General features: G+C 39.2%; 1 protein-coding gene across 2 annotated transcripts in view; it reads right to left on the reverse strand.

Moving 5' to 3' along the window:
- Positions 1-273: 273 nt before the first annotated feature.
- Positions 274-22,886, reverse strand: part of LOC146571942 (heterogeneous nuclear ribonucleoprotein L-like) — a 45,786-nt gene continuing 23,173 nt past the window's right edge. Inside the window, exons 2-13 of one of the 2 annotated variants that reach the window (XM_085275953.1) lie at positions 17,474-17,592; positions 15,315-15,552; positions 14,731-14,818; positions 14,314-14,408; positions 14,151-14,223; positions 9,665-9,721; positions 9,298-9,533; positions 7,369-7,490; positions 4,788-4,986; positions 4,132-4,189; positions 3,896-3,994; positions 274-1,352 (exon numbers count right to left, since the gene is read on the reverse strand). In XM_085275953.1, coding sequence (XP_085132079.1) covers positions 1,297-1,352; positions 3,896-3,994; positions 4,132-4,189; positions 4,788-4,986; positions 7,369-7,490; positions 9,298-9,533; positions 9,665-9,721; positions 14,151-14,223; positions 14,314-14,408; positions 14,731-14,818; positions 15,315-15,552; positions 17,474-17,592 — 1,440 coding nt within the window. In that variant the 3' untranslated portion in view covers positions 274-1,296. Of the gene's footprint in view, positions 1,353-3,895; positions 3,995-4,131; positions 4,190-4,787; positions 4,987-7,368; positions 7,491-9,297; positions 9,534-9,661; positions 9,722-14,150; positions 14,224-14,313; positions 14,409-14,730; positions 14,819-15,314; positions 15,553-17,473; positions 17,593-22,886 lie in introns of both variants that reach the window. The other variant, XM_085275952.1, reaches the window with a different exon arrangement.

Below are 22,886 nucleotides of genomic sequence, written 5' to 3' on the forward strand. Positions count from 1 at the left end.
TGATTATCTTGTTTTCACTATGTTTTGTTTTGATTGTGTTCTTCATTGCTGTTATATTATTTTTTAACATGTACAAAAAAATCAGACATTTGGCTAAGTGGTAAAGTTAGCCTGATCCAGACATGTAGCAAAAATTATGTATGTATTTACATTGTGGGTTAGGTTTTTTAAAAACTTAGTTCATCAATCTTTAAATCTTCTGCCTGCTTTGGTGTCTTTGGTTTCAAACGATGCAGGAACGTAGAAACAAAATAAAAATTCATGTTCAACGCATTTTTAATGATTCTATCTTGCTGGTTGATTTCTGTTAGTTAACAGAAATCAATAGTTTTATTAACTCTGTTGCTGTTCAGCGTCCTTTCATAACACAAATACATCACAGCAAAAATTAATTAGTTTGGTTTAAGCAGTGTATTTAAGGTTTGATTCAAAAAGTTTGGAAGGCAGCATTAGACAACATTATCCAGGAAAAAGAAGGTATGCTATATAATCCAACAACTGGAAGTGCGAGCAGTACTCATCAACAACCATAAAGTGCATAAATGTTCCTGGGGTTAATGTTTTACTTATAGTGAACATAACACACAGTACTTTACAGCAGTTACACCCAGCACCTTCTTTACAAAATATTATTTACATTTTGATGATGGGAAGAGTAAATACAACATCAGGGCGCTCACAGTAATAGTAAAAGCAGATATTTGTTTTTTTAAACAGACATGAATTTATTAGTTGAAGTTGCTGTTTAGCTTTAAAGAACTACCAAATGAGTTCAGCAGTGGTTTAGTGGTTTTGGAACAAACTGTATTTTTGATTAATATAAGTTTATTAAAAGGCTTTTTTCATATTTTTAAGTTGAGGCAAAAGTTTGATGCAGGTGGGCTTTAATAATGATATAAGCTCTCTATATTTTCTCTTTAATTACACAAATAAAACAAGGTTGTTATCATCATTTGTCTTTGGACTGAACACAGAACTAAGACAAATGTTTCTAATTGCTTCCCATTAGATTTTTCCTAGTGTACTCCATTTTAAGCCCCTGTAAGGAATTTAACTAATTCAAACACTTTACATTCAAACAAATTACACCGAAACTATGAGATGAAATATTAACAAATGTTAACAAAGAAAAGTCTGGCTCGATTATCTAATTTTCAAGAGTGTCACTTATTTAGTTTATTGCTAAAATCTTTTTTTCTACATTGACCACACAGCAATCATCCATTGAAAAAGTAGAATTGTTTCAAGGAACAAATAAACTCTTTTCCAGTTTGTCCGGGCCATCTTGTTTCTGGGTCACAGATGGGAGGAGGTGGAGAAGCAGAGCTTCAGGGTGAAAGGGCTGGAGCTATCTGCAGGTTGGAGAAAAGATGTTGACTTTATTGTGAAAGACCACTCCTGACATTCAGTTTAACATCACAAACATATGAGACACTTTGTCCTGAAGTTTGAATAATGCTTATCTGTTTGATGGCGTTCTAATTTCTTTACTTAATTTTTTTTACCCAACCTATGTAAAGCCTCATATAATAGTGAACACAAGCTGTTGCTTGTCCAATCTCATATGAGAGGCTGCACTCTGCACTGACCATGCTGAAAGAAAGGGGAACTGAACAAAACATTATACCTTATGTTAGAGTGATTAGGACCTTGAAACCCATTCATCTTGTCTGTTAACGTCATCCTTCGTTCTAGGTAACTAGTCTTAATTTGTCTTATCTATTTTTTCTAACTTGAAGACAAAATAATTAATTCTGATTGTTGTAATTATCCTATTTCAGTAATTATTTTATATTATATGTATGTATATATATATATATATATATATGTATTAGGGGTGCAACGATATTCGTATCGATATTGAACCGTTCGATACAGTGCTTTCGGTTCGGTACGCATATGTATCGAACAATACAACATTTGTAATTTATTTTATCAACTTTCCTTCTGACGATGCTGTCTGTGTGGAGCGCTCAGTGAATCTGCGTTCGACTACTCCGCCTAGGCTGCACTGTCGAGCGCAGATCCACTGAGCGCTCCACACAGACAGCATAGACAGAAGGAAGAGCGCAGGGCACCTCCCCCACCCTCCCCCACCCTCATTCAGATCTGGCGTTTGGAATTATTTTGGTTTTCATGTGACGTATGACCCTGAAGGTAAGCGAGTCATGGACTAAAGTAAAACAGTATGTTGGATGTGCCATGCAATGCTCAATTACATGGGTGGGAACTAGTGTGTTAGAGCAGTTAGCTCGTTAACGTGTTGGCCGTCTAGCCCCATGCACGGGGCGATCGGCGGTAGCTCGTTAACGGAGATTTGCCGTGTTGTGGCGTTAACGTCATTTCAACGAGATTAACCTGAAAGCACTAGTGGGAACACAACGAATATGACTGCACATTTATGCCGACATCATCCTAGTGCAAAGACAAAAACAACAAGCATGCTACTAACTTTAGCCGAGTCATTTAGACAGCTGTCAGCACATGATTCTCCTTATGCTGCTGAGAATATAGCCCAGAAGAAGCGGATAGTATAGCTTTTATTTTGGAAAGAGACATTTCTCTGTAATAAACTATTTTTTCCAAAGATGAGTGATTCCTCAATCAGATACAGGGCTCGCAATATCGCTAGCCCGACGTCCTGGAGCTAGCGATTTTTTTCAGTCGGGCTACCAAAATCTATCTCTGCCCTGCCCGTCGGGCTATTGTAGGAAGGAAAAATATATGTCAATGCTTTTGCATTCTTTCAGAAATGTAGCTGGGTAATTATGTCATTGGCATCGGTGAGACACTGTCAATATGTGACATATTGAAATCGTGTTTGAATTTGCGCTTGTTTTTTTGCTTTCACTTTGCAATCGTGCGAACTGTGTATAGAGAGCGACAGCACTGATCTGTGAGTGATGATAATTTGTGCACCAATTCCTCTGACATCGTCTTATTAATCGTTAGCTTACTATGCAAACATGACAAGTGAAATCTCCCGCAGCAAGCTTAAACATGTGAGAGGTTGATCGCGCAGAGAATCGCTGAGCTTATGTGAGTGCGTGTGTAAAAGCAGCAGGATATATATTTTAGTTCTGCTGAGCCAAATAAGACAGGTCAGGGTGAAGAAGTGACAGCCAAAGAAAAGCTTACCACAAAACGGAGAAGTTATGACAAATCAGACTATAAGGCAAAAAGAAAGTGCAGCTTTATGGTTTCATGGACAAAAGAATTTCTGTGGCTGCGATATGACGAGCTAAATAACCAGGGCTGCACATAAGTGGTCCGCAGGTGCGCATTCGCTGTCAAAATAAAAAACACGCACAAGGGTTAGGGTTAAATTTAAAAACTGTACTTTTGAGTTAAAATATATATTTATAATTTTAATAAATGACAAATTAAAAAGGCATGAACATTTTTTTTGTATCGAAAAAATATCGAACCGTGACACCAAAGTATCGAACCGAACCGAACCGTGAATTTTGTGTATCGTTGCACCCCTAATATATATATATATATATATATATATATATATATAGATATATATATATATTTTTTTTTTTTTTTTTTTTACTATAATAAGCTGTGTCTTGTCATCCTCTTTCCCCTTGTCCTGTGTCACAACAGAGTGTGACACAGGACACTGACAGTGTGGTTTTCCTAGTAACTCTAGTGATCTTCCTTGTGGTTAATAATTTTCAGTTTACCCTTTTGAATTTATGTTTCTTCTTGATTATTGGTACCAGCCGATAAACATTCTGCTTTAAGTCTGACTCAGTCATCCTCTGCATGTCTTGGACCCTCTTTCTCACTTTCTGAAGCAATATCAGAACATGTCTTTAGCAACTGGTTTCACAGGGACTGCCAGCAACCTGCTGTCAGCAGTTCTGAGAATCATTTGAATACTTACTGGGTATTCGGATCTGGTGGTGGTTGAGGACTGTCAGAGCCTCCACAGCTTCAGTCTTACTGTCAAACTCCAACAGACCAGACAGAGTCTTTGAGCTGGCTGCTTAGAGGAAGAGGAAGATGGGGGAAAGACGGAAATGTTTATAACAACAAAAACCACACGTGTACACACTGAATGATATCTCCTGATACCTGGACCTGAGGAGTTATTATCGCTGCTTAATTGGTTAAACTTACGTTTGGCATCAAAAACCTTGAACTTAGAGAATGCTGAAATGTTGTATTCAGTACAGAGCTGTTGGCAAGAAAGATAGAAAAGCATTTTTAAAAGCAATTCCTGCATTTTCTTTTGTTAATATAAAACCAAACTAAAACTTGACAAAAAGTGTTGGTTTTCAATGTTGGTTGTCACTGCTAAAAATAAGTTTACAGTAGTGATCTTAAGACCACAGGCAAAACTGAGTAACTTGAAGATTAAATCTCCCTGAACAAGGTTATTATGATGGTATACTAGGTTTATTGACACCTTAAAATGTCAAGATGTACCGTGTGTAAAATCAAAACATTTACAAAGTTTAATTTACTGTTTATTTTATTTTATATAGTAACAAGTCTATTCCATCTATTTATTCCATAGTAATTATTTGTTGTCTATTCTGTTACGTACACTGAGCAGAAAGAAAATAACTTGAGCCCATTTCTTTCTATGTGTGAATAAAGATGCTTCCAAACAAACAACCAACATACCACTCCTTATCTTTGATCTACTTAGAAAGTTCAAGGCGTGCCACAGTGGAGCGCATACTTGTCTACTTAGAAAGCTCACTTGGAGTAGACATTCAGTCTAGCATTTCTCCATTGAAATAATAAGTCTCATGCAGGTGTGGCCTTGCCTTTTGCAACTGGTGTTGATTGAGGTTTGGTGGGGCATTGTAGAAGTGCAGCACAGTGGCGGGTGGCTGGATGATGTTCCTGCTGCTCTGTGCACTGCTGAAGCGGTTGTTCCTTGTTAGACTAAAGTCCTGGTAGCTGCAGGTGCCGTCACCCAGCTCAAAGACCTGACTGGGAATCACAGCCTGTTGCTTGGACACACTGAGCAGGGTCAGATAAAGGGATGTGTGATAGACAAAGTATTGTAAGGACATGTTATCAGTGTGAGCCAAAATCCTATGCGTCAGTCTGCTTGTTAAGGCTTTTTCTACTTTCTGTACAGTATGATTTCATGGAGGGGGGATACCTTACCAATCAGAAGAGAGTTGGCTTAACATTAAAAAAGTGAACTCAAGTGGCTTGTTTCAGGTAATGGATAAAATAGATCTCCTTTAAGTTCTGGGCAGATAGTCACTGACTGAAGTAATGAAAAAATACAATAATGCAGTATTTCTACAAATTTGCAAAGGCTGGAACAGCCCAACATATTTTATAAAAAAAAAATAGAGGCTAACTGCTGTTATTTATGTAAAATACAAGTGACAGCTTGTAGGAATTTTCAGTCCTTGGAGAGTTCTTGGATATCAGGTCTTAAAAAAAAATGTGTTCCTTTCCTTTATTTAAACATGCACGTTTCTTCTCAGTTTTGACCTATGATCATGACATGAATATCACTAGAGCCAATGTCAGCATCATGTACTTTTAGGTAGCAGTTAAGATATTTTGTTATCCGGTCGTTAAGTCTGACGTCACTAGCCGTGTCTGGGCCTAAACTCCGCTGCAGGTCCATATATCAAACGATCACTATGGCATTACTGAGAGTTGAAAAACTGTCTAAATTCTTTCATCTTTAATAAAAATGATCAGCGTTCTGCTCTACCAGGTGTAACAATTGAGTTTAACATCCAGGCATCCATGAAAACGGAATTTATGACATTTAACGGAGTTAGAAGTTAGCAGGGAGTTAGCTCGCTAGCTTCTATCTAAATACAATATAGCATGTCCTGACCAGAGATGGGCAGGACATGAGATGATTACAGGATATGTAATCCAATTACTTTTTTCAAGTAACGAGTAGAAAAAGGGATTACTATTGCAAAAACGGTAATTCGATTACCGTTACTTTGCCGTAGGAACGCTGCGTTACTGCGTTACTAAAACCGTGACTTTTTTGCGAGAATGTCTCATGACAGTGACGTAAGCAAGTGCGTCGTTCGTGACAACAGCTGTGTGCAGATCAACAATATCGAGTGCGGGAGAGAGTATGAGCGTGCAGCGTTTAAAGCGTGGAAGTACTGATCTTACTTTAAGTTTGATTCCATAAAAAGTGACAAAAACATTAGTGTCCGTTGTGCGTGGGAAGAAAACTTCTATTTACAGCAAAAAAAACCCTAAACTTCCAAGTGAGCACCGAGTGCGCTACAACGTAATGGGAAATTCACAGAGAAACTCACGGATTCTTCAACTGACCGCTGCGGCACACCTGCACCAGAGCACACCTCCGCCTACCCCACTCCTGCTATACAGGTGAAAATAGAGCAAAAGGACCGCTAGTCTTTGACTTTATTTATTTTCTGCTGTGTTTTACTTGCATCTATTTGAAAGAGTGAGTTTAAACACAAAATTTTTTTTGCTTGATGCATGAAGTTAAAAGATTAAAACTAATAAAACAAGTTTTAAAAAGGAACTTTTCCATTTGATTACATTTTGTATGATGGATTATGTAGAAAAAGTAGAATTGGGCTGAAAGATCTATCGCTTTATTACCTATTCAGGTTGTAAATCGTGTTTTTAAAAAGTAACTAAGTAACTATGTAATGAATTACTTTTGAAAATAAGTAATCAGTAAAGTAACGGGATTACTTTTTTGGGGAGTAATCAGTAATTAGTTACTGATTACTTTTTTCAAGTAACTTGACCAACACTGGTCCTGACTGCGGGGTTTTGGAAACAAATTAAAACGTACAGCTCTGTTATCACTTCCAACATAAATGAAGAAGATATACTAGCTGGTATATAATGATGTGTTACGTGACCGCTAGCGACACAGCTATGTTAGCATAATATAAACAAGCTAACTTTTTTTCCACTTGATAAAAGTTAACGTGAGTGTTCTCGGTGGTCAGGAACAAATGTAATCGCATGGCAGGATGCTGTAAAAGGACCAAACTTCAGCCAGGAGAACAACTGAGATAATCCATCCACAATACGAGGTTAGTCATTCATATACTGCTGCATGGGCTGGGCTGTAGTTACATCGTAAGGTTTTAAAAACTGAGCTTAAATAAATGATTAGCGGTAATAAAAGCCGAGGGAGGTCAACAGTGATCACTGACTGTTTTAGGAGTTTTTTGAGATTAAATAGAAGAAAATACAAAACATTAAACATGTTAACAACACAAAACCCATATTAAACGCAGACTACTTTAGGCCCGGAAGTAGGATTCGTCACGTCATCACTTAACGACCGGATAGACTACATCAGACTCCCTACCACAAACCCCAAGTGTCTTCAAGTCTGAAGCATGCATATTTAGTGCTTACCAGACGTTGAATTTCTTGCCAAATACTTTGATACCATTTAGGTGAGTCACAGCTCGGTCCACAGCATACTCATCACCCATCTCTACCAATGCTGTGCCTGGAATGCTTTTCATGAACTTCACCTGCAAACACAGAAGATATTTTCTTTAGCTGAAGAGCTACCATTTTGCAGCATGGTAGCTGCCGATAACTGCAGTATTTATTTATTTTGCATGAGTGTCACCATCCCCTTAACCCTGCCCCTACTCTCTCTACTGCAATTTTTTAAATCATTAATATTGAAACTAAAATATATTCACTTGCTCTGAATATAAAAAGCCATGGGTCACAGGAGAGATGAGATGTTGATTAGCGCAGGCTTGAAATTACATGCTATTGATGCCCAAATCACCCACCCAAACAAACAGTGGATGCAGCTTGAAGGAGAAGCACAGTGAAGTGGATAGCTACAAACTGCAGGCTAATTAGTGTTGTTGAAGACGTGTAAGAAATCAGTACTTCAACTTTTACTCGAGTAGTTTTTAACAGTAGTATTTGCATAGTACAGAATGTCTGTACTTTTGCCAACTCTGCAAAAGACCTTTTAAGATAGAAGCTACTCGCTTTTCTTTAAATGGCAGGTCAGTTGCTCTTTTTTTTTTTTTTAAAGTAGTCCATTTCCATTTTAACTGCCTTACTAATTCATACAATTACAGAGCACCATTCCTCCTTAGCAAACCATTTATGAATGCAGATATTATTATGATAATGATAATAAATATGATTGTGATTATAAACAGCAATGATGCTGTTGCAGTGATAGCTGTACATAGTGAGCAGTGAGTATAGCAGTGACAGTAGTACATGGTGTAACAGTAACAGATGGATAAACATATGTACATTTATAAATGACATACTGAGGAGGTGTAAAGAAATATGTACATGATGACTTAAGGACTTTCTAATACCGTACTAATGCTTAATAGTGGGACATTTTTATAAAGTGCCACCAATACAGTAAATGAACTTCGTAGACAGCTAATCTGTGGCTGTAAAAAAAATTTGAATGCATACCTTATTTCTCAGTACACCATCTGGGGGAACACCTCTTTAATGAATGAATGAATTAATACATGCATGGTTAAGGCATACATGAGAAGTTAATACAGATTGATGATGGTCCATGAGATTTGGCTTGTTTGTTTTTTCTTTTTTTATTAAGTTCGAACTGGCCCTGTGTTCACTGCCTGGCACTGAGGAACCCAACTTGCATTTGATCTCTACAGTCTAGGCAAAGGCACCCTGACTATCCATAGGTATTGAAATTAAATCCTTCACCCATTGTTGGATCCTACACTGGAGTATGGGTCGTAGGTTGGTCTTGGTTCAAAACAATGCCTGCTCTCATATGGCCAGAGTAAACAGGGAGTTCCTAAAGGACACCTCTGTGGCATTATGTTTTGGTCCATTTGACACGTCCCAGGTTGCACCTCAGACTGTTCAGAAGCTCAATGATGTCCTGGTCCAAACGTGGGAGGAGATTCCCCAGGACAACATCCATTGTCTCTTTAGGAGAATGCTCCAACATTGTCAGGCATGTATACAAGCACATGGGGGTCATACAAACTACTGAGTGCCATTTTGAGTTGCTACAAAATGGACTAGTGTGCTGCATCTTTTTTCACATTTTCATTCTGTAAGCTGCTAATTTTCATTTCCATCCAATGATGTGGCATCCTTTTGTTTTAGTATAGCTATCCAGAATTATTTTTTTCCATTGAGATCTGATGTTTTCTTTTTTTGAGCACTGTAAAAATAAACTAAATCATACATACCTAGAACATAAGTTATGATTAAGATGTATTAAAAGAAAATTATAGGAACTATTGTACAATATATGTATTTTCATATCAACATGACCTCTAAAAGTCAGAGAGGATCCTTACACACCTTCTCGACATTGCCGTAGAGACAGAAGAGGTTGAAAATACGGCTGCAGTTCATCTTAACAGGATGGAGACCGCTCACCATGGTGACAGAGCTAGTAATGCTTTTGCCAAGGAAAGAGGAAGAGAATGTGGGGGAGGTCTTCTGGAGTAGCGGGTAAGAGATCCTCTCCTGCACCTCCTCGCTGTACCTCCAGTTCTGGCTTTTAGCAGGTAGAGGCAAGAGGGGCCAGTGTGTACCTGCAAAGATACGCACAGATACTCAGGGGATATTATGTGGTACAGTGGACTCACAGTAATTGCAGTGGAACAAGTGGAAGAGATAACATATTGGCAGCTAGACAGGGAGGGATGAAGACAGACAGTACCACCTCCGTTAGATGGATGCTCTCCCAATATGGCATGACGTTGTCTCCCCTTCCCCCGCTCTGTAACAAACAAACAAAGTGCTCAAATGGGGTGATACAGTACTATTAGGTCTTTAAGATAAGATAGGGCCAGATTATTCAAGAACTTGTATGTGAGGACAAGGATTTTAAGTTTGATTGCAGTTCAAAGAGGGAGCCAGTGAAGAGAAGGAAGTATGAGAGAAAGAATATGTTATCTCTTTCTGGCACCTGTCAGTACTCTTGCTGCAGCATTTTGGATCCACTGAAGGCTTTTCAGAGAGTCTTAAGCGCAGTTGGATAATAATGAATTAGAGTAGTCCAGCCTAGAAGTAATAAATACATGAACTAGTTTTTCAGTGTCACTCTGAGAAAGGATGTTTCTAATTTTAGAGATATTGTACAAATGAAAGAAAACTGTCCTACATTTTTGTTTAATATGCACACTGAAGAACATATCCTCTGGTCAAAAACAATTTTCAAGATTCATCAGAGTGTTACTGGAGGACAGGGTAACGCCATCTAGAGGTTAGATAGCATACTAGTTAGATAACATACTTGTAAGGCCAAGTACAATATACCTTCAGTTTTATCTGAATTTAAAGGAACGAAATTAGTGAATGCTGCCTGGTTTTCAGTCCTAAATATTACTTAAGTCCCGGTACAAGCAGGATTCAGGATTCATTGCACTAATGTTAATGGTAACTTGGTTATTTTGCTGCCTCTTCTTGGTGCTGTTGAGCCAAATAGACTCAGTGTGCTAGTGTGCCAAATGGGATCTCAACTTATTTAATACCCCTAATAAGACAAAAAGTAAATGTGGAGAAACTACTGCTCTTATGTTATTTTTGTAGTGGTTCATACCACTTGAGTCTGTCACCATTTTGTGTATCCAGCCGTTTCCCCTGATTTTTTTCTCTCTCTGAATCTAAAGCACAACGTATGTACCTCCAAGTAAAAATGATGAAAAGCAGTGAAAAGTTTTATATTCAGAAACCTATAAGCACCAGAATGTAGCTGAAAATAGATGTCAATATTTCTTTTCTTTAGTTATTTGAAACATGGAGTATTTTAGTACTAATAGTACTGCTGTGTTTGCATTACAGCATTACATCACATCTATTCTATATGACTTAAAACGGTTAAGATATGGCATGATTTCCTCACCCAATAAAGGAATATTTAGTATATCAGTCTACTCTTCATTTTGACTTTTCTTTTTAGCAATATAAGTAAGCCTTCAGACAAACGCAGTAGTGCCAATATAGTAAAAGAACAATATTTGTCTCATGTCCAAAACAGCCTTATACACTTGTCTTTGAGATGAAGATATGAAGTGATATAGAAATAGAAATAAATGCAACTTGAATCCTTGCTGAAGTTCAGTATTTAAAACTGAGCTAAATTTCACTAATGAGAATTTTAAATCTAATTTATTAATACAAGAATTTTATCTTTATGCATATTATATTTGCAAAGTAAGATGACACTAGTCCCATGAACATTAGCTGCTACTTACTAGCTAATCTTAAAATTAACAGTCACGTTTTCATGGTCTTGTGCGCTCTCATCCTCAGATACTTAAGAAACCAAAAAAATCGCATACACCAAATCCTCAAATGACCCAGCCTTCACGGTTTACATAGGCTGGGTTCTTTGAGGATGCAGCCCTTTAATTGGGACACACCTTATCAGTCTTTTGTCCTTTTAATGTCATCTTAGTGCATTGACATTTCCAAGCTCCTCCTGAGGTTTTCCAACTGAACTGGAGTAAATTTACTCTGTTTATATTTACTCAGATTGCAAACAAAATGTATTGTGCTTTATAAGACACATTCCTGCTGTGTAAAAAGAAGATAATAATGTTCACTAGAAGGAATAAGTAAAATGTCAACATATTAATTTTACTTGACGTGAACCATCCATCTTCTTCCGCTTATCCGGGCCGGATCGTGGGGACAGCAGCCTAAGCAGAGAAGCCCAGACGTCCCTCTCCACAGCCACTTCCTCCAGCTTGTCCGGTGGAACTCCCAGGCCAGCCGAGAGATATAATCTCTCCAGCATGTCCTGGGTCTGCCCTGGGGCCTCCTCCCAGTGGGACATGCCCGGAAAACCTCGCACAGAAGGCGCCTAGGAGGCATCCTTGTCAGATGCCCGAACCACCTCAGCTGGCTCCTTTCAATGTAAGGAACAGCGGCTCTACTCTGAGCCCCTCTGGCAGAACTTCTGAACCTATCTCTAAGGGAAAGGCCAGCCACCCTTCTGAGGAAGCCCATTTCTGCCGCTTGTATCCGCGATCTTGTTCTTTCGGTCACTACCTACTAGAGATGGACCGATCCGATATTACGTATCGGTATCGGTCCGATACTGACCTAAATTACTGGATCGGATATCGGAGAAAAATAAAAAATGTAATCCGATCCATTAAATATCACGAAAACACCTCACAAAACTTGCAACACGCCGTAACTCGCCTCAGAACGTTAGCACGTCGGAGCAGTATGCATCACGTGATAGAGCGGCTGTGGCATGCGGGACCTGTTGGTGGTCTGGATAGCATGTGGAGCTTCGCTAGCAACCCGGCATTTCATCTCTGACAAAGTTATCCCCGAGAGAAGTAAAGCAAGTGTGTAAGTCCATCTCTGAATGTTTGTAAAGCATTCCTGCGTTAAGCTTAACAAACGATATATGGAGCGACTGCCTCTTCTGGCTGCTACTTCAATCATGAAACTGCTTAACGATCAGCTGATCGGCTTTTCTGTTGCGAGTCGTGTCTCTAGTTTGCTTTTGGCCCACTTTGCACCAGAAAGAGGAAACCAGCAGCTGAACAACAGCAGCACGTTTAAGCTTGATCAGCTGTTGTTAGAATTTATTTAATATTACTTTCTACTCGAGGATCTTTTTCTACGTAGCTGACGCTGGTAACTGTGCAGGGGCGGATCTAGCAAAGTTTAGCCAGGGGGGCCGATAGGGCATTAACAGGGAAAAGGGGGCACAAAGACATACTTTTCTTTTTTATTCTCATTTAAAATGTCTAGCTTTTAATAAATAATTATCTGACACCCAAAGTTTTAATTTGATGTAAAATGAATAGAAGTCAATTACTGTATATAGTGACTATTAAGTCTAATATATATACCCTAGTAAGCTATAGTACTTTTTCCTTTGGGAAGGTACCATCTGTGCAGTCTGCAATTTTGTTGAAGAAAGATGTTGAATCTATTTAATATTTCTTGAAAAATAATTGATTTCTGTGCATTTTTTTTCACACTGCATCAAATTAAGGTTGATTACGTCGATTAAGCATCATGAGGTGGAGCGTGAGGGGCGGTTCCCTATTTTTTATTTATTTATTTTTGTTGTTGCTGGGAGTTGGAACCCTATTAGTTAGGTTGCTTAATATTTATGCTAAGTACTCTTTAAAATACCAGAATAGGGAGGATGGTGTAGGTTTAAGTTTATTAGATTGATCAGTATTGCTGAACTATGAAATATTTTTTTTTGCATACAGGTATAACAGAATAGCTTTAGTGTAGTTGTTGTTTTAAACTTGAGTATGAACTTATACAAAATGCAGCAAGATATTTAAAAAAACAGTTTTGTTGATTAAAAAACACTGTATCGGATTCATATCGGTATCGGCAGATATTCAAATTTATGATATCGGTATCGGACATAAAAAAGTGGTATCGTGCCATCTCTACTACCTACAGCTTGTGACCATAGGTGAGGGTAGGGACGTAGATCAAGCAGTCAATTGAGAGCTTTGCTTTTACACTCAGCTCTCTCTTCTCCATGATGGAACGGTACACTGTCCGCATCCCTGCAGCCGCAGCACCAATCTGTCTGTCGATCTCCCGCTCTCTTCTCCCAACTCACTTATGAACAAGACCCCGAGATACTTAAACTCCTCAACCTAATCAAATTCAGCACCAGGTGGTGAGTTGGATGAGGTGGCGGGGGAGAACGCTGGACAGACCTGGTGCACCTAAACGTATAGTGAGGGTGTGCTGGTAATGTCTGGCAGAGGCCCCAGTCTGTGAGATTTACAACGCACACCTCCGGCAGAGCTTCACCAGCATTCCGAGAGAGACTGCGGACATTGAGTCCGAATGGACCATGTTCAGCACTTCCATTACCGAAGCCGCTGCACTGAGCTGCAGCCGCAAGGTGGTTGGTGCCTGTCGTTGGTTAACCCCCAAACCAAATGGTGGACACCAGAGGTGAAGGGAGCCACAAGGCTAAGAAGGAGTCCTATCAGGCTTGGTTAGCCTGTGTGGCTTCAGAGGTAGCTGATATGTACTGACAGTCCAAGCGTGAAGTGGCTCGGGCAGTGGCTGAAGCAAAAACTCAGGTGTGGGAGGAGTTCTGAGTGGCCATGGAAAAAGACTTTCGGACTGCCTCGAAGTAAACTTTAAAGAATATGCTTAAAGTGCTTTCATTGATCAGAGATTAAAAGAGGGAACGCTACCTCGGTGCAGGAGGAAGGGTTTGGTGTAATCCCAGCTGGTGTTGTTGTTGCAGATGACGTTCAGTCTGTTGGGCTGCAAGGGGCAACAGAGCACAGCACCTCTTTTTAGATGTGTGTTCATGTGCATGGGCATGACTGTGTGAGTGTATGTGCATGTGTTTACCCGAGCGTATTCAATCTTGAGTGTGCAGCAGCCAGCATAGATGTCAGCTCCATTCAGAGCCAGTTTGGCCTTCTGAGCATCCTTTACTGACTCAAATGTTAACAAGCTTGTTAAGGTTGACTCATCAGGATCAGCAGAGAAAAACAAGACTACCACAGCCCTCAGGATGATGCACTGTCAGGTTTAATGAAGTGAACTTTGATCTGGCATCAACAAAACACATCCAGTTAGCTATAATCCTCTTCTACCATCCTGTGTTCATTATTTTGTATCCAAACGAGTCTATTAAGCTCTGAACTGGAGCTTAGAAAAATGAAAACGCATGTTGGCATTTCTCTGCTAATCTGTGATATACCCCAAGCACACATGCAATTGTGTGCGCACACACACACATACACACACACACACAGTCAGGATATTCAACCATGGCCTGGATGCCGTTGCGTTTGAAGATGACAATACGTAGGACGTTACCAACTGGGTTGCACACAGTGTACAACACATCCTGAGAGAAAGACAGAGACCACACTGTAAAAACTGCAACGTACCTACTGGTCACCAAGAAAATGGACTTAAGAAAACAGAAATGGAAAATGGGCTTTAACGCTTAAAACCTTTACATTTATGAGCTAATTTTGACTAAAAGTTAAAAGCTTACATTATTTTACAAATAAGCAGTGAGACATTAGCACTAATCTAAATTACAAAGATATTGTTGAGGATGTATACACAGATAAAGAATGTATACACAGAGCAAAGGCACAGAGAGTTTGTTAATAATAGATGTCTGACAATGTAAGCTTGTATCTCTGTATCTGTATTCCTGAGGCAAACATTTTAAGTAATGTACAATGACTGTAATCATTATTAACGCAGGAGCAGGCGTCCTTGAAGGGTAAAAAGAGACCTGGTTAAAGAGTTTTAGCTCAGATAGCAAAAAGTTTCTTTTCTAACACAAGTTGAAGATATGGCAAGAGTCTTAGGTGGGGTAAAGGACTTACAGTGGAAATGGGATACACAGGGTTCTGTATGGACAACAGGAGGACTTTGTTTCCACTGGAGGGGTCGTCTGTGTTGGTGGGTCTGGTGATTCTCTGGCTGGTAGAGAAGTTAAAAAAAGCCTGCTGCTCAGCGACGTAGACAGCGTCACGGGTTCCGAATGACACGCAGCGCTCAGCACTCTCCACGCTGTCAAATTCCACCAGAGCCTGACGCTTGAAAGGCATCATCATTACATAACTGCCGATAGCGGAGACAAATGTGAAGGTTAGAGAAGGTGAGCAAGTAAAGTAAAAGTATGCACATTTTTATTTCTATAGCATCTTTCAACATAAACAACAAGTGCTTCACAAGAAATTACCATAGTGTGCCAGAAGAGTTAATGAAATCCAAGTCGAAAATGATGACTACTGGCACAAGCTGCACTTTGAAATCATTTCAGCGGGTCACGCAGCTATCAACTTTTGTAACCTTGCATGTTTCGCCATTGCTGCAAAAGCAGGTATGAACTGATGTGACTGTGCGATCAGTCACATCAGTGAATATAGATCCAATCAAGAACACTTATTCTATACTGTAATTTCTGTCGTTATTATCTGTGATTAAGGTAAATCACAAAATCTCATGCACATGTGCCAACTGGAAGGCAGCCTGTTTCAGTTATTACCTTTTTTCCCTCTATTCTTTAAACTTTTGTTCTTAGTTTTTTGTCTTTTACTTATTAGTAGCGTGTTAGTGTGTTTCAAATTGTTTTCTCTCAAACATGTGGGTTGAGAAAGCTTTTTTTCACCTTATCGCTGTGGACTGGGGGTACGCATTTTGGAGGACTATAAATACCTTGGACTAAGCACAGATAATAAACTGGACTGGGTAAACAACCCAGTCCAGTTTACCCAATGGTGTCAGACAGGGTGGGATTTTGTCTCCAATTTTAATTAATTTATATGTTGATGATTTCTCCATGTAGCTGAGAGCCTGTAACACTGGGCGTATATTAGGTAAAACATGGATAAATCATCTTATGTATGCAGATGGCCTGGTTGTTTTTAGTCCCAGTAGTGCTGGATTACAGGAGCTTAATATCTGTACTGAATATGGTCTGCATTATGATATAAAGTACAATGCTATTAAAAGTGCTATTTTGATATGTAGAACCAAGCAGGATAAACAGCTAGATTTCTCTGTGTTTAACTGTCCCAAAATAATATTGGGGTTCATAAAAAGGTGAAATACCTCGGTGACTTTATTGTTGATCAAATGAATGATGATGATGACATATACAGACAACGATGCAAGCTCTATTTGCAGGCAAATACCATTGCACGCAAATTCAGCTTTTGTTCAGTTCCAGTTAAAGTGACTTTGTTCAAAGCGTGTTGCACACTGCTATATACTGCCCCCTTGTGGTCATCTTAGAAGCAAAGTAACATGCGGACGCTGCATGTTACATATACATGATGCAATGAGGAAATGTTCAGTGCATAGTAAGCATTGGAATCCCTAGTCACATTTGGTGCTGCGCACCTGTAGATGAAAGAGCAGCCAGGCATGTGACTGTAATTAACTTCCCCGCCACAGGGTGTCATTGCTACACATCCCAATTGTATGTGTGCACATAGTCTACAGCAACATTTTGATGTTTGTTTCTTGCCAAAAGAAAAACTGCCCAAATGTCAAGACCCAAGGTTAATAACAGTGCATTAGCTAGTATATCCTACTTCACTCATTCCCAGGTAAATATAAAGAAACTGATTCACTGGCTGCCTCCTTCCACTTGTCAAAGTTGCTCAGATGTTTGACCATTTTTTTGTCATGAACTTTAGGAAGTTACTGTTTATTTGGTACCTAATATAACCCACCATTTGACAGTGATAACTTTGCACGTCAGTTTTAGTCAGGGATGTTTCCAATTTTTAATGGGTCTTTCTAGTCATTTAACACTAGGAAGAAGGCATTTGTTTCATACAGTTTAGGGTTGCAGCTTGCTAAACAAGCTTTCTAGCACAAGCTCAAAATCATGTCATGCCTGTACATTGCAAGGTGTGCACTAAAAAAAGTCCATGATACCAAAGTCAATGTGCAATGCAATTCCAAGCTAAATGAAAGTGTGTTAATATTTTTTAAATGGCCTCAACAGTATTTAGAGTTAAACCAGGACTACCAGATGTTGCCAAACTTGTCAAGTGCCTCCACTAGGTCCCCTTCCACCACAGCATCGCAAAGTCCTCGAACATGGACAACTGGAGATGGGGGGATGCGACGACTGTCATCCAAACAATCCTGTAGAGAAAATAAAAATGAACTCAGATGTTTTCTTAATTTTACTTTGCACAAAGAAAATGTTTGCTTACTTGCGTAACCGGGGTTCTTTGAAAAGTGAGTTCAGTATCCCACTATGGTAAGCAACCTCTGGCATGACCAGTCACTTCAAGGACTTGCTGACAGGTGTCCTCTACATAAACATTCCTAAAAAGGTCCCATGAGGCAGTCATTCATCTGATGGAATGTGCACACAGCTGCACAAAAGGCTGTGGTCCACCTTGTTGGAAAACTGGACCTCTACCACCCAGTCGGACAACCCCTGGCGAGACATAGACTTACCTTTAAAGAAGGAGTTAAAGCTACAAAGATTTGGTTGCTTTTCCTAAACCCCTCAGTCCTGTCTAGATAATTGCTTAATGTATCGATAAGGCATAGTGAATTAAAGTGGTTCTGGCTCTCATCTGCAAATGGCAAGTAGAGAAAAGCTAATAAATGGAATGGACTGGTTCTTACATAGTGCTTTTCTACTCTACCTGAGCACTCAAACCACTTACAACTCTCATTCATACAAATACCTTTTCTATATGTAGGTGTGTTCTATCTAGCACTCACACAAATCATACTCCAATGGATGTATCAGAGATCAACTTGGGGTTACTATCTTGCCCAAAGATTTTTGGCATGCAGGCTGGAGTTGCCAGGGATCAAACCACCAACCATCTGATTGGGAAAATAGCAGGCAGTACCTCACTGACCCTTTTGGCTGATGCCAAAGTTAGCAATAGGATACTTTACTCAATATACTCTACAGGTGCAAAAGGTAGCTCTGAGTGTGCCTCTAGAACTTTGTGTAAATCTCAGGAGGGAACATAAACCTCATTAGAAGAGGAGTAGCCACAATCTTAGTCTTAATCAGTAATGCTCAGTATTGACATCTATCAATGATCACTGATAGCTATCAGTGAAATTGTTTGTTGCACAGTGTCTAGCACACTGTTGTTGTGGTAGACAGGCAGGTCTGCAACAATATATATTCTTGCGATAAAAGCTACATAATTACTGTGTTACAACAGTTATTTCTATAATCAGTAAAAACCCATGTTTAGGGAAATTTTGCAGTTATTATTTAAGTCCATAAATGAACATGAATTCCCAAAAGAGGGTCTTCGCTCAAAATCACTGGAAAATGAGAAAGTGAATACAAGTTAAAGATGAATGAATTAAAATGCAAAGAAAGAAAAACTGTGCATAGGCAAGGCACAAAAAAAGATATCAATTGAGTGTCATCATCAACAAAGTTGCCCAGCTCACACCAGAAAGTGGTGCATTGCATGATCTCTCTCTCCCTATATCACCAAATCAGGAAAAAAATGTAATGATGACAACCATAATGCCCATGGTTGAAGTCATGGGCCCGGATAGAAATATAACTTTGGTTCAATGACTGTGGCCTGAAAATGACAAGAGAGAAGTTACAAACATCTGCCAGACCCAAAGAGGACAGCAAGGACTTTATTGCCCAATTCCAGTATAATTTATTCAATTCAATTCAATTTTATTTATATAGCACCAAATCACAACAAAGGTCGCCTCAAGGCTCTTCATAGATACAGAGAAAAACCCAACAATCATATGACACCCTATGAGCAAGCACTTTGGCGACAGTGGGAAGGAAAAACTCCCTTTTAACAGGAAGAAACGTCCTGCGGCCATCTGCTGTGACCGGTTGGGGTGAGAGAAGAAAGACAGGATAAAAGACATGCTGTGGAAGAGAGACAGAGGTTAATAACAGATATGATTCAATGCAGAGAGGTCTATTAACCCTTTAAGACCTACCATAGAACCAAGTCCGCCAGAGCTTATATTATATTTCTACATGCTGTGGAGCCATTTTTGGGAGCATTTCAAGTTGCTATACATCAATACAACCATTATAGCCCAGATTTTAATAATATGTATTCATTAAGTGCATTGTAATTACATAAATTGCAAAAAAGTGCAATAAACTACAAAAAAATTGAAAATCGTTTTTGATTTTTTAACATATATTTGTAGTTAGAGAAATTTAAGAGGCTTATCCCTCAAAACTGTAAATACAAAAAAGTTGCACAAAATAGTTTCCCACCACAGGAAATTTATTTTGAGTGTCTTCATAGTTTTATTTTTGAAATACACCAATTTTTATACACTGCAGGAAAAACGAAAATAAATATTATACTGCAAATTTGCAAAAAAGCAGCATATGCATCAAAATAAACTATTTCCAGCAGTGCAATATGAGTCCTAAGCTTCCCAGAAACGACACAGAAAGTCATAAAATCAAAGATAACTTTTAAAAAGAGCAGTATAGGCCCTGAGGCCCTGATCGCAAAAAAGACTACATTTCCGCGAAAATGACGTCACTTCCGGTTTCGGGCAGGTAATGGCGGAAATGCAAAAGTTCGCGCTGACGTCTATTCCAACGTAGGAAGTGTTATGAACAGCTGATCGGATCGGTAAAGCCTGTTTCTGGAATATTATGTTTTTGTTCCTGCAAGCGCTTTTTATGCAGTTTTTGCAAAGCTTTATGTGGAAGGAAACCGTGACCTAGGACAAGCTGATGGCATAAGATGTAAGTACAACTCCTCCGGTTTCATATGCAAAAAAAATTTTTGCGCTAGCTTACGTGGTTGCAGTGCTACTGGGATTTAAAAATAGTTACGCATAACAGAGCGTTCCCGCTCCGATCGGCTCTAAAGGGTTAATACATAGTCAGTGAGAAAGGTAACTGGAAAGGAAAAACTCAATGCATCATGGGAATCCCCGGCAGCCTACGTCTATTGGAGCATAACTAAGGGAGGATTCAGGGTCACCTGGTCCAGCCCTAACTATATGCTTTAGCAAAAAGGAAAGTTTTAAGCCTAATCTTGAAAGTAGGGATAGTGTCTGTCTCCCAAATCCAAACTGGAAGCTGGTTCCACAGAAGAGGGGCCTGAAAACTGAAGGCTCTCCCTCCCATTTTACTTTTAAATACTCTAGGAACAACAAGTAGGCCTGCAGAGCGAGAGCAAAGTGCTCTAATAGGGTGATATGGTACTACAAGGTCATTAAGATAAGATGGGGCCTGATTATTTAAGACCTTGTATGTGAGGAGCAGGATTTTGAATTCAATTCTGGATTTAACAGGAAGCCAATGAAGGGAAGCCAAAACAGGAGAAATATGCTCTCTCTTTCTAGTCCCTGTCAGGACTCTTGCTGCAGCATTTTGGATTAGCTGAAGGCTTTTCATCGAGTTTTTTGGACATCCTGATAATAATGAATTACAGTAGTCCAGCCTGGAAGTAATAAATGCATGAACTAGTTTTTCAGCGTCACTCAGGATATTTCTAACTTTAGAGATGTTGCGCAAATGGAAGAAAGCAGTCTTACATATTTGTTTAATATGTGCGTTGAAGGACATATCCTGGTCAAAAATGACTCCAAGGTTCCTCACAGCATTACTGGAGGCCAAGGTAATGCCATCCAGAGTAAGAATCTGGTTAGATACCATATTTCTAAGATTTTCAGGGCTGAGTACAATGACCTCAGTTTTATCTGAATTAAGAAGCAGAAAGTTAGCGGCCATCCAGGTCTTTATGTCTTTAAGACATTCCTGTAGTTTAACTAATTGGTGTGTGTTATCTGGCTTCATAGATATATAGAGGTGGGTATCATCTGCATAGCAGTGAAAATTTATGCTATGTCTTCTAATGATGCTGCCTAGGGGAAGCAAGTATAGTGTAAACAGAATTGGTCCTAGCACTGAACCCTGTGGAACTCTATAATTAACCTCAGTGTGTGAAGAGGACTCTCCATTTAGATGTACAAATTGGAGTCTATTAGATATGATACAAACCACTGCAGCACAGTACCTGTAATACCTACAGCATGTTCTAATCGCTCTAATAGGATATTATGGTCAACAGTATCGAACGCTGCACTGAGGTCTAGCAGGACAAGCACAGAGATGAGTCCACTGTCAGAGGCCATAAGAAGATCATTTGTAACCTTCACTAAAGCTGTTTCTGTGCTGTGATGAGCTCTGAAACCTGACTGAAACTCTTCAAATAAGCCATTCCTCTGCAGATGATCAGTTAGCTGTTTGACAACTACTCTTTCAAGGATTTTTGATATGAAAGGAAGGTTGGAGCTAAGACTGCTGGGTCTAGAGATGGCTGTTTGAGTAAAGGTTTAACTACAGCCACCTTGAAGGCCTGTGGTACATAGCCGATTATTAAAGATAGTTTGATCATATTTAAGATCGAAGAATTAATTAATGGCAGGACTTCTTTGAGCAGTTTTGTAGGAATGGGGTCTAAAAGCCACGTTGATGGTTTGGAGGAAGTAATTATTGAAGTTAACTCAGAAAAAACAATTGGAGAAAAAGAGTCTAACTTAACATCAATGGTACTAAGAGTAGCTGTAGATAATATTACATCTGTGAGATGATTATTGGTAATTTTTTTCTCTAATGACAAAAATTTTATTTGTGAAGAAGTTCATGAAGTCATTACTAGTTAACGTTAAAGGGATGGTTGGCTCAAGAGAGCTCTGACCTTTTGTCAGCCTGGCTACAGTGCTGAAGAGAAACCTGGGGTTGTTCTTATTTTCTTCAATCAGTGACGAATAGTAAGATGTTCTGGCTTTGCAGAGGGCTTTCTTATAAAGCAGCAAACTATTTCTCAAGGCTAAATGATGATCGTCTAAATTTGTGACATGCCATATCCTCTCCAGCTTACGAGTCATCTGCTTTAGGCTACGTGTTTGAGAATTATACCACGGAGTCAGGTACTTCTGATTTGAGACCTTAGTTTTCACAGGAGCTACAGTATCCAGAGTCATACGTAGTGAGGAGGTAAAATTATTAACAAGATAATCGACCTCTGTTGGAGTAGTGTTCAGGTAGCTGCTCTGCTCTATGTTGGTACAGGGCATTGAAGATGATAACAGTGGGTGGATTGTATTCTTAAACTTAGTTACAGCGCTTTCAGAAAGACACCTACTTTGACAAAGTCTACTCTCCACTGCTGTGTAATCAATTATTGTAAATGTAAATGTTATCAGGAAATGATCAGACAGGAGAGGGTTTTCAGGAAAAACTGTTAAATGTTCAGTTTCTATGCCATATGTTAAAACAAGATCTAGGGTGTGATTAAAGTGGTGGGTGGGTTCTTTTACATTTTGAGAGAAACCAATTGAGTCTAATAACAGATTAAATGCCATGTTGAGGCTGTCATTTTTAGCATCTACATGGATGTTAAAATCACCCACAATAATTATTTTATCTGAGCTGA

Source organism: Mchenga conophoros, linkage group LG6 (genome assembly GCF_057382185.1).
Source record: "Mchenga conophoros isolate Kocher_MC1m ecotype Shallow Benthic linkage group LG6, M_conophoros_male_GT1.1, whole genome shotgun sequence".
NCBI classification, from domain to species: domain Eukaryota; kingdom Metazoa; phylum Chordata; class Actinopteri; order Cichliformes; family Cichlidae; genus Mchenga; species Mchenga conophoros.